This window comes from Coregonus lavaretus (genome assembly GCF_964263955.1).
Source record: "Coregonus lavaretus genome assembly, chromosome: 13".
Lineage (NCBI taxonomy): Eukaryota > Metazoa > Chordata > Actinopteri > Salmoniformes > Salmonidae > Coregonus > Coregonus lavaretus.
This window is the reverse complement of record NC_140000.1, coordinates 44,139,500-44,152,131: the sequence shown is the minus strand read 5'-3', so window position 1 is coordinate 44,152,131 and position 12,632 is coordinate 44,139,500. Positions and strand designations below refer to the sequence as shown.

The 12,632-nt window shown below is 43.2% G+C and overlaps 1 protein-coding gene across 1 annotated transcript; it reads right to left on the bottom strand.

The window, feature by feature from the left end:
- Positions 1 to 962: 962 nt before the first annotated feature.
- LOC311139618 (E3 ubiquitin-protein ligase Hakai-like) lies at positions 963 to 4,604 on the bottom strand. Its single transcript, XM_084174529.1, has 6 exons — positions 4,579 to 4,604; positions 3,768 to 3,935; positions 3,526 to 3,632; positions 3,353 to 3,436; positions 3,174 to 3,247; positions 963 to 2,285 (listed from the first exon to the last, which is right to left on the bottom strand). Exons 1-6 carry the CDS (start codon positions 4,589 to 4,591, stop codon positions 1,268 to 1,270), a joined length of 1,464 nt encoding a protein of 487 aa, XP_084030655.1. The 5' UTR covers positions 4,592 to 4,604; the 3' UTR covers positions 963 to 1,267.
- Between the last annotated feature and the right edge of the window lie 8,028 nt (positions 4,605 to 12,632).

Here is a 12,632-nt window from a genome sequence, read left to right as displayed (position 1 = left end):
CTGCAGGTCATTCACTAGGTCCCCCCGTGTGGTTCTGGGATTTTTGCTCACCGTTCTTGTGATCATTTTGACCCCACAGGGTGAGATCTTGCGTGGAGCCCCAGATCGAGGGAGATTATCAGTGGTCTTGTATGTCTTCCATTTCCTAATAATTGCTCCCACAGTTGATTTCTTCAAACCAAGCTGCTTACCTATTGCAGATTCAGTCTTCCCAGCCTGGTGCAGGTCTACAATTTTGTTTCTGGTGTCCTTTGACAGCTCTTTGGTCTTGGCCATAGTGGAGTTTGGAGTGTGACTGTTTGAGGTTGTGGACAGGTGTCTTTTATACTGATAACAAGTTCAAACAGGTGCCATTAATACAGGTAACGAGTGGAGGACAGAGGAGCCTCTTAAAGAAGAAGTTACAGGTCTGTGAGAGCCAGAAATCTTGCTTGTTTGTAGGTGACCAAATACTTATTTTCCACCATAATTTGCAAATAAATTCATAAAAAATCCTACAATGTGATTTTCTGGAAAAAAAATTCTTCATTTGTCTGTCATAGTTGACATGTACCTATGATGAAAATGACAGGCCTCTCTCATCTTTTTAAGTGGGAGAACTTGCACAATTGGTGGCTGACTAAATACTTTTTTTCCCCACTGTAACTAAGGCCATGTATTGGTCAATCATGTCACATGACCTGGATTTATACTTTTATTTTAAGCCTTTTCCAGAAATTATAATAAATATAAAAGCAATTGGCTGAAGGATGGTGCTGGACCATCTGACATTTAAAAAAAGGGGAGTTTGATGAAAAAGATTTCAATAAAAGGTTAAAATCCAGGTCATGTGATATGATCAACCAAAACACAGGGCTACCTATACAAACAACGTCAAATGTTAGATCACACGCTGCCCCCTATTGATATGGATGAAATAAAGTTTCCACAACTAATAATATCAAGAAATAATGAGATTTAACTCTTTGTTAGAAAATATTTATTGAGACATCATCAAACCAACATTTTTCAAGATACAATGTCCATTGGAGACCAACACAGGAGCGATTCAAAATGTATCGCTGCTCATTTGACAGTCCAAAAAGTTCATATCAATTCAAGTGAGCAGCAACATACATACATTCACCATAGACTAGTCTCTTTAAAGTGTTTCTATAGAATTAACAGTCGTACAGAACCCAGAGACTCATGTTCACATTATTCAAACCAGTGGAGAGAAATGGGGACAAGTCAAACAATGCCCCTGACTTTGTGGGGAGTTGAGAGTTTACTGATAATAAGGGCGATAGCGGGACTGATCGGGGTGATGGGGTCCAGGCATCTGGCCCTGTGGTGGGGGGCCCTGCATTCGTGGAGGAGGCGGCCCTCTAGGGGCAGGCCACATCCCAGGGCTCAGACCCCCTTGCTGGTTAAAAGGTGGACTGAGTGTGCCCTGATCCTCAGGGAACTGCTGCATGGAGTTAGGGTTGTAGTGGTGGGGAGGGGGGGCGTTGACTGGAGGACCACCATGTTGAGGTGGGGGGCCTGGAGGAGGGTGGTTCATGTAGGGGGGCATCTGACCCATGATGTGTCCTGGCGGGGGGGTAATGGGAGGGGGTGCGTTGGACATAGGTGGGGGAGGGCCTGCCTGGTTGTACACCATGTGAGATGTCCCAGAGCCCTGGGGCGGGTGCTGCATGGGGTGGTTGATGGGTGGAGGGGGAGGAGGAGGGGGGCCATAGTGCTGTTGTGGGGGCGCCATCATGTGGTGGGGGTGGGACACTACAGGCTGACCAGCGTAGTCCCCGGGGTGGTGGTGTGGGGGTGGAGCAGGACCCGGGCCAGGAGGGAGAGGGTCACGGGAGGAAGATGTGGAGGAAGAACCGGAGTCATCCTGGATGGGCACGGTGATGAGGTTGCTGCGTGCGCGTGTAGTTACCGTGGCGATGCGGAAGGTCTCCTGGGCAAGAGGCGGCGCATCATGGGAAGCCGGTGGTGGCTGACCGTAGGGGTCATGACCACCGTGTTGGAGGGGGGGTGGGAGGTGCCCTTGGGTCTTGGGCAGGTGAGGCGGGGGCACGCGGAAGCGGTCAGGCACATCTGAGGATGTGGGAAGGTGCAGGGCATCCTGGCGGCTTGCCAAGGCCTTAGCTGCCCTCATGTGGCGGTGGTTGATGTGGGCCTGCAGGTCACGCTGGGAAAGGTAGGTGCGCTTGCAGCCCTGCACGATGCTGCACATGTACAGGGAACCCCGCAGACACTGTTCAATGCGCTGGACCAGGTCTGTGCAGCTGAAGAGCTGCATACTGAACAAAACAAAGGTTTAATTAGTAGTGCAGTCAGCAACCACACATACAGATAGTATTTGGACAGTTGAATACACTAGTGCAGCGATTCTCAACTGGTGAGAAGTTTTGAATGGGTCGTGGGTAGTAATGGGGAAACAAAAATTCCTGAAGCATTGAGCATTTCCAGCCAGTTGTGTAGAAAATAGGTTCATTACGCAAGGCTTCGATCAACACAGTGTACACTAGTGGCACCTAATGGTCAAAAGAATTTAGAACAGCCAAATTGTTATAGATGACATCACACATGCCTTCACGCCTCGTCTTCTACCGAAACCAATACCAAACCAATCAGGTGGTTGTTCGACAAAACGAAGCGTCGGACGTCATTGATCACGTGCTTCTGATAAAGTGATACAAGCCTCGGCACACTGTTTCGAAGCAAACTGCTTAGCGATTTTGACGCATGCCCCGCAATCAAACGTAAGGTCACTAGACACGGCAGTCTGAACTTAAACAACCAGGTAGAAAGTGTGTAGAAATTATAATGATGCTACATAAAAATAATCTCTTTATTTTTGTTCAATCAAAGTATTTTTTATTGAGCTATTAGCAGAGCTATTTAGCGGATTTGGTTGATTTTTTGGTCTCAAACCAGTGAGCTTATTAATATTATTCATCAATAATATGGGAACATTTTAAATATTGACAATGAAAAATTTGGGAATGTTTTTCCCTCGTCATACATTTTGCTACCTTTACAATCAATATAGCATTCAAAATATTTTACTAGATTGTATTTTGGCTATTTTTGTTTCACGAGACGAATGTTGGGTACCGACTGAGACAACCTGGTTCAATTTGGCAAAAGCAGTTGAGAACCGCTGCAGGTTAAAAATAAGAGCTTACCCTGGGCACATCTTGTCTCCCTTCTTCTCGTGGAGCAATGCACACTCATAGCAGAACACATGTTTGCATGGAATCTGGGGAGTTAATACAGATAATGACATTATATGCTGCTGCACTCATAGCCTTTTACTATAAGAGACACATAACACACTATGAAAAACTTGATCGAAGAGACATACCATGCGTCCATAGATCCTTATGGGCAGACCACACTTGTCACAAAAGTGAGCTGGAATGTCATCCTTTTCACCTATCAAATTCAACTGTGGGGAAAAGACCAAGAGGTCAATGACACAGTAATGATGTAGGACGAATGCATTTTCTCTCCCAAAGATAGAAATGAAAACACTACCTTAAAGTCCCAAAACATTTGCTGGGGGAACCTCCGTTGACTTGCAAACACATCCCCAGCCTTGGTACCACAGTCAAACCTCTCCTCTTGCTTGAAGCTAAAACTCTCTAGAAACACAGATATGTTGCCTTACAGTAGTCCCATATGAAAGCTTGCTTCTATGACCTAGCAACATGCTTCCCTATCCCAATCCTAGCCCTTGGGAATTAAAAGAGATAAGAAAGCACTTGTGGCTGGCTAACCTTCATCCCCAGCCTGGGGTTTGGAGGGCAGCCTGCCCATGGGTCTTTGTGTCCGGGGAACAGGTTTGCTCCTGATGGTCGGTTTGGAGATGAGTTTGATGGGGATGCGTCTGCGGACATCAGGGCCCCCAAGACTCCCCGAGCCGTCCGTGCCTTGCAGGTCATTGTCTGTGGGGGAACGATGGATCATTCAAATTGTCAGTGACCAGATTCAGTCATCAGTTACCAAGCGAACATTTACATGATACTTGCTACTAGCAACGACACTATAAGTTGACAATCCATAGGTGATCAAAACCACGATGATTAGTTTAGCAAAGCGCTCGTGTATCATGTTAGCCAACGCTAACATTGTCTGGAGTTACATAAGTTGATGGGAGAATGCAGACTGTAGCTAGCACTTAGTCTAACCTACAAACATCGCATTATGTACTCTGAATATTTTGTCAAGGTTAGAGTACTGTCCTGGCAATTTGAAGTTATTAGTTTTGTACTGGCAGATCAACTCCAACCGTCACCTTATTCTAAAAAGCACAGCTAACTAGCTAGCTAGCTAGCTACTACTGTTGCAATACAGATCTGTGGAAGCTAATGTTAGCTATATATTAGCTAGCAGTGGGCTGGCAACGAGAGGTTGCTACAAGGCCGCAATTTTTGTACTTTAAAAACTCCACTGATAATACTTGTAATGTACAACTGAATATGAATAAGTTCGCAAATGAAATGTATTTCGCTGTGTATGAAGTTAAATCCACTGATACACAAATAAAACAAAAATACAGCTGAAACTGGAGAGTAATTTGTCGCTTACCACTTTGGTCCATAATTACCGCAATGCAGTATGGGAAATATTATAAAAAGGGAGGAGTTGAATTCAACCATTGAGGGGTCGTCACTAGATACTACGATCGCAAAGTCATAGACCCAGCCCATTTCTCTTCTTAAAATCTGATTTAAACCTAACCCTAACCCCACTGCTAACCTTATGCCTAACCCTAACCTTAAATTATGACCAAAAAGCACATTTTTGTTTTCATGAATTTTTACGCTATAGTCAATTTATACTTTGTGGCTGTGATAATTAGTGGAAACCACCACTGAGGTGCAAAAAACGAGATTTCAACCAAAGACAGTACAGTATAAAGATAGACAGAAACTGCTTCTATGATAGAAATCCCCGATCACGCTTGTAGGCGATATCATGGCGACGTTGGCTAGCTACGCTCATGTGCAGAAACAACGGTCGTCACGCGCAAAACTGCGCATGTGCATGCCGCAAAATCAAAGGCACTCCTTCAATATAAAGTCGTTTTTGACGAAAATAAAAACGTGTCAGTTTGTCACTTTATCGCAGTTGTAGTTATAACATGTTCAACTACTAAATACATTCGCTTGAATCTAGGTTGTGCCTTTAGATTTTGAAAAAATGAACAACTAGGAATAATTATTTACTTCTCTCATTGACTTTCAAACAAAAACCCCGGCCTGGTCTGCTTGGTAAGCGTTCCCAAAAGTCTCGCGATGTTGCACCTCTGGGTTTAAAAACTATGTGGTTCAATGCAGCTGCTTCTGCTTCTGCTTCTTCTGCTTCTGCTTCTTCTTCTTCTTCTTCATGTAGTTTTTCCGTCAGACTAGACGCTTCGTTGTGTATTGCTGCCTGTCAGAGTTCGGAAAGTGCTTTGCACATTTGTTCACAAAAAAAAGGGATATGGGGGGAAAAGGAAATTGCACCATCGTCTAACCAGCTCCTGTATATACCACTATCCCCAACACACCCCACCACCCCTTCCCACTACTTTGGCTGTGAGAGATCCTACTCCAGGCCGTCGGCCTGGGAGGCTGGAACCCCTTCTCTCAGAACCCCCAGTAGTTCTTCTGCACTAAAATCTTTGACACCCAAAAACATCTCTGCTGCTGCTACTACCAGTTCAATCTTCTGGGATTTTCTTTCCATCTGTGCGGTACAATTAATGACCATAGCAATGAGCACCAAGAAGCCAACCTTACTAAAGCACAAACTGTTCGGGTCACTCTGTATTGGCCTACTACTCACAGGGATCCTCTCAGGCTTTCTCACACTTTGCCCTCCATCCTCTACTTTCATCACTGCCTCAGCAAATGACACTTTGTGCACTGCTCTCACCCTAGAAACATCAACCTGTCTCACTTGCATTTCTGAACCCCAGCAACATGGTCACCCCCTGATATAGGAATTAAAATATATACAAGTTAAAAATAATGACTAAATGTTCCACCCTAAAATATAGTTGTGAAATGTTCTTGTTTTAAGTATGATTAGTACTTTCTTAGTAGGGACTAATTATTACACTCTGAAACTGTGTGAGATGTGTTAGAATCTACTACCTGGTAATGTGTGAGTGTAGGACCAGTAAAGATTATGACATTGTGCTACTATTTAGCAATGTGAGTAAGAGTTAGGCCAGACAACAAAGGACAAGGAGAACTGTCTACAGGCAACTGAGAAACCAAGATAACTGAGGAATTTAGGGAGGAGAGAGACTATGATAAGAAAATGTGTGTGTGTGTGTGTGTATGCATGTGTGTGTGTGTGTATGTATGTATGTGTGTGTGTGTGTGTGTGTGTGTGTGTGTGTGTGTGTGTGTGTGTGTGTGTGTGTGTGTGTGTGTGTGTGTGTGTGTGTGTGTGTGTGTGTGTGTGAACTGATGGTCAGGAGAGCAATTATAAAGTGGAGAACTACAGCCTGCCTACAGAGAGGAGGGATTTTTGTATGACGTATAAGTATAAAAGATGGACTCTGAAATTGTGATGGCAGAATTCTCAATGAATAAATATCTCTGACTATGCAGACCGGGACTCTGTCCGTTTCTTGATTTTGGGAGACGCACAGAGACACTGAAATAGTTTGTTAAATAATTCACTTAACAGTTTGGTCCTTCGAGAGCCGGAATCCAATACCTGCCTCTGTCAATCCAGGTAACTCTGAAAACCGTAGACGGGCGAATGATACTAAATGATTGTAAATAGAAAGTCCTGCCCTTTGACATTAAGGGTTAAGACAGGCCAGAGGACACCTGATTAATGACAGAGACAGTGACGGAATCCTACATTGAATCTCGGCTGCAAGGATAAGGTCATTACTTGGTGAAATTGATTTGAGAACTTGCTAAAATAATGACTGAGGGTAACGTCATAATTTAAAGTAGCAAATTGATCAATGCGTAGCCATTTTAAGTGAAATGTTGGTGGGTCCGTAACGATTCACGGTAATAGGCCATTACTAAAAGAAACTACCCGGTGTTGAAATAGAAGTAACAATTAAAAGTACACCTAAGGGATGTAACCTGTAAGAGATTATAGAACAGTCAACAAATAATCCGGGTTAAACAAATACAAAAAGTACACCAGAAGGAATTAAAATAGCATGTGTGAGAAATAGAATATTAGTAAAGTAAAAAGTCACAAACAACTGTAGATTTTGCCGTAACTCTATCCGTTTCATGAAACTGGAGCCTTACAAACTCCGGGTTACCGATGGTGTTAACCAATAATCATGTAAGGTTGCATACGTGTGAGACCTAATATTTGCTCAAAAGTCACATCTATGAATAATTCCAGGTGATTGTATAGAGAAGAGGGAGAACCCATTCCTGTTGTATGAGACTGTCAGGAATTATCAAGATTACATTGTGGGGATAAATTCCTCCGTAGAGTATGAGATAATTCTGGGGGACTAGTCAAAACTACATATACAGGAAGGGGTGGTTCCAGGTGGTTGTATAGAGAGGAAGTAAGTAATTATAATTGACTATTTTGAGGAAGAAACATATAAGAAATTAATTAATGATCGAATAAATCATTAAAAGCAAAATTGTACAATTATTTAATACCTAACAACTCAGTTAAAGTGACAAAAACAATTATTAGAGAGTTGGAAGTAATCTAAATTCAAATAAAGGTGAGATTCAGGAATTTGGTAAAAGCCATAAAGTAATTGTTCAAAGTTTTGGGTATAGGACGATCAAAGAGTCCTGCCAATATGGGAAGCAAACCCTCCAAGGAGGTCCCGGGGTCAACCAGAGATGAGAGATTTATGGAATCCAGGGATAGAAGAAATCTCCATTATGTAACCAGGTGGAGGGAGAGGTATGGTTTTGAGGGACGTCTGGACGCAGATAAACTCGAATCCATGCTTAAACAGATACATAAGGTGTGTAAAGGAGAAAGAAGCAGTGAGAGAGAGAGAGAGAGGTCTAAGACAGAACCCACAGCTCCCCCTGTAGAAAGGTCTAGATCAAGACTATACACCTCCCTGGCAGATCAGGCCTGGAGGAATAAATCCAGACGATGAGGTGGTAGTGGTGAGGGGAAGGGTGCCACAGCAGGCTGCCATTTTGGAGTTTCTACCCCCTTACCAGAACCAAGGGGAAGCTGAGGGAGCACAGAGGGGGGTTGAGGATAAGGCAAAGGAAGATAGTACAGTTGAGGTTCTAAGGAAATGTTTGGAATAACAGCAGCAACCCAATTGGTCATTGCAGAAATTAGAAAGAGAGAGAGAGAGACGGAAAGAGAAGGCTAAGAAAGTAACTAGAGTACTAGGGTACAATAGGGGGGTCAAGGGACCGAAGGGTGGAAGACCAGGTCCCTGAGGAGACTTGAACCCCACGACAAAAGTCCAGTTAGGAGCTGAGCTCAGGAGGGAGTCAGTATGAGTCAGGAGATGAGAGAGTAGGAGGGGGCCAGTACCCCTGATAGCCTTACTTAATCTATTGGCAGGGAATGAAGGGGCCCCAGCAACCTTAGATGTATACAGTAATAATAATAATAATAATATGCCATTTAGCAGACAGGCCATGAACACGGAAGACATGGCCAGAGCGGTAGAAGGAATGACCACCCCAAAACAGGAATAGTAAGGTTTGGGCTGCCGTTAGAGGGCAGTGGGTTTCAGGGGATGCCCAGAGGGCACTTTTGCCATGGGCCGATCACGGAGAGTATGTTGGGAAAATAACTGAATTGTGTAATAGCCTCAGAGAACATTACCATCGTCATGCAGACTTCTCTAAAGTACATGAGTGTAAACAAGAGGATAGTGAGACTGTCAGCCAGTACTTAGAGAGAGTTAAAGATGTGTTTAACGCAAACAGTGGCATACCCGAACCAGACCAGAGACAGGGGAATGATACGCCCTACCATCAGCAATTAAAAATATACTGTTCCTCAGTGGAATGAGACCAGAGATAAGCAGGACCATTAAAAATACTTTGATAGGGTGGAGAAAAGCACAGCAACACATAGAGGTTAAAAGGTTTGCAGTTTACCAAGAGCAGATTGGGAGAGACCTTAAGGGAGTGCCAACTCTCGGGGAGATAGTAAGGCCAGAACAAAGGAGCAGTGTCCTGGAAATCACAGTCTGTTTTGTTTTTTTCAGTTCTGCTGGGAGTATATTTGATGATGGGGATTTGTGTTGAATGAGAGGCTAGAGACTTCATAAAATAATAATTGGAATAATAATTATATATTAACTTGCTCACCCAAACGTAGACATACGTCATGGGTGAGACATAATTAATATAATATTGTACAAAGCCAATTTAGGGTTTCCATTAAGGAACGTCAATCACTACATTGGATATGAATACTATGGAGATAAATTCAAATTGGGTGATGAGAAATGTTGAATTGCATTGTTTAAGCAAGAATGGTATTAAATTCATGCTTTCTAGTTATGTGTATGCAAATATGTTATTCGTTTTTGGTGGTGTGTGGATAGAATTTACTAATGCCAGGATTTAGTAAACAAAGCAGAGAGATGTAGTGAGAGCAGTGGAAGGGATACCTCACCCTAAGACGGGGGTACACCAGTTCAGAAGAGATATGGAAGGGCTGACCGCCAGCTTTAAGCTGAATACAGGGGAACTAGAGAGGGCAGTCAGACAGATAGTGTTAAAGGACTGGGCGGCAGTGAGAGGAAACTGGGTTCCCGGAGATGGGAATGCGCCGGTTCTAGAGTGGGCAGAAGGAGGGGTTTATGGAGATAAATTGGCACAACTCTGTGATAATCTGAGAATATTATCACAGACATGCCAACTTCTCCAAAGTCCACGAGTGTAAGCAGGGAGACAGTGAGGCTATTAGTCAATACCTAGAGAGATGGAGAGATGTGTTCAATGCAAACAGTGGATTTATTAAACAATAGGTTTATATTTTAATAAATTAATGCAACAGGTTTAAATCAGTAGATTACCGGAAGGTGGTTATGGGTTTGTTATTTATAGGTTTAGTGAATTTAATGACAGGTGGAGTTATCCGATGTGTTCTGAGGGGGGAGTTTTTTTTTTTTTTTTTTTTTCCCAGGAATGAGGGAAATCCCCTACAGTAAGGACAGGCAGGGTCTCCTCAGTCTTTTGCTTGCCACCGGGTCTGCATCGCACCAAACGGTATGCATCACAGACACCGGGGATCTTCAACTTCAGTCGATCCACCTCAACATTCAACGCTACCCCAGTTATCACTCCTTTCAGCAGCGCTCTACTCCAGAGAGCAAAGCAGGACACAGCTCTCATCCCGAGTCGCATAGCGCCCTCTCCCTCTGGGCAGCAGACACACAATATTTTTTCCTGATCATTGGGGTGAGGCTCGGAAGGCTTCACCTCACCTGTCGGCACAGGTTCTTCCTCTTCACTTCTGTCAGGTTCAATTTCTGAGAGCACTATCCGTTGACTGCTCAGGGTTTTCAGGAGCGTAATTATCTCTTCTGTACTTGTTGTTATGTGTTAATAACATGAAGACTATGTTAACCAGCAGGCTATGCTAGGGGGAGAAGTTGAAGTATGCCTGCATGGAGAAGGTACTCTGCTTGTGTTTCGCAGATGTTGATTTGGGTTTGAACCTCACACTCTTCTTTCTGCCTCGCTTCATCTCGCCATCCGCCAACTTCCTCGCCCAGGCCTACGACATGAATTCCATCTTCCGCATTTCATCCCAGCTCAACGCAGCATCAGAAGAAGTCCAGTGAGATAAATCAATATCTAACAAATATAATAAAGTCATTAATATCTTTATCATACATAATAACTGAGTTGCAAATGTAATGCATTGTGTTTGTGCAGAAAAACGTATGTTTGAACATTGTATTAGATCTGTAGGCATACTTGAAAAATTAAAGTTATTCCATGCACAGTGCAGATGATGCATGGTCATTTCTGTATTCAACTGATAATTAGCGGTAAATCAATTGATTATCTTATGATGGAATTATCGAAGACCTCTAGTCCACTCTGGTGGAAAAAGGCCTTATCAGAGGAGCAGGCCAAGACCATTAGGTCCACTATCCTAGACAGTAATGTTGCAGACAGGAAATGTCATATGTACTTGTGATTTATTTACATTAATATGCAGCTTGTTGTCAACAATCCACTTAAGCCCCAACCTGGTCCCAATGTATTGAAAACTGTATCAGACAGACAGAACATTCCCCATGCATGCAGCCAGGAGCTGGTGAATTTTTTGAAAAATAAATCAACTGTTTATCCCAATCAAAATGTAATAACGGAAATTATATTGTTTGATAAATTGACAGTCTCGACAGGGAACAGAAGCAAAGAGCTATAGTTTATTCCACGTCTCTCTCTGAAGTCTTTGCACCAAGAAAGGTCGACAGACCAAGATTCAAAGGTCAGATTAGGAAGGAAGAGGTGATGTTTGCTCAGTTGTGTCTAGGACATTGTACATTGAACTCGTCATTACATCTGCTTTGTGTCTGGAATGTATGGTCGATGAAACAGTGGAGCATGTGTTGTTATATTGTTGTAATTATGTTGAAGAGAGGGAAAGATTGAAGTGTAGGGTCATTTGGAAGGGATGGGGAAGGGTCTGTTAGAAGTTAATAGAAGTTAAATGGCATATTATATTATTATTAGTAGGGCTCTTTTAAATGTTGTTAATAGTACAGTTAGGTATGTGGATTTAGGTTTATCGGTTTGTTTCCCTTTATACATGTAGAGCTAATGTAAACAGTGATTGACCACACACTCCAGCACAGTAGGTGGAAGCATGCACCTTAAAGTTTGTGGTTTAAAAGCGGGTGGTTTGAGTAAAAAAAAAGAATAATGATAATAGACCTTTTTATACAGTTTCTTGACTGAGTCCAGCTCGCTAATAATCACAGAAATTCAAGCTAGACAGTCAGGGAGAATATACATTTACATTTTAGTCATTTAGCAGACACTCTTATCCAGAGCGACTTACAGTTAGTGAGTGCATACATTATAAATATATATATATTTTTTCATACTGGCCCCCCATGGGAATCGAACCCACAACCCTGGCATTGCAAATGCCATGCTCTACCAACTGAGCTACATCCCTGCCGGCCATTCCCTCCCCTACCCTGGACGACGCTGGGCCAATTGTGCGCCCCACGGGTCTCACGGCCGGCTACGACAGAGCCTGGATTCGAACCAGGATCTCTAGTGGCACAGCCTTAGACCACTGCGCCACTCGGGAGATATATACTTTAAAATGACTCAATGTAAACTGAACAGAAAAATAAACACAACATGTAAAGTGTTGGTCCCATGTTTCATGAGCTGAATTAAAAGATCCCAGATTTTTTTGCTGATGTCAATGTTGTTGAACAGAGGGCCTCACGGTGGCGGTGGGTGTTATGGTATGTGCAGTCCTAAGCATGATAATGCACGGCCCCATTCAGCAAGGATCTGTACATAATTCCTGGAAGCTGAAAATGTCCCAGTTCTTCCATGGCCTGCATACTCACCAGACATGTCACCCATTGAGCATGTTTGGGATGCTCTGGATCTACGTGTACCACAGGCACAGCGTGTTCCAGTTCCTGCCAATATCCAGCAACTTCGCACAGCTAT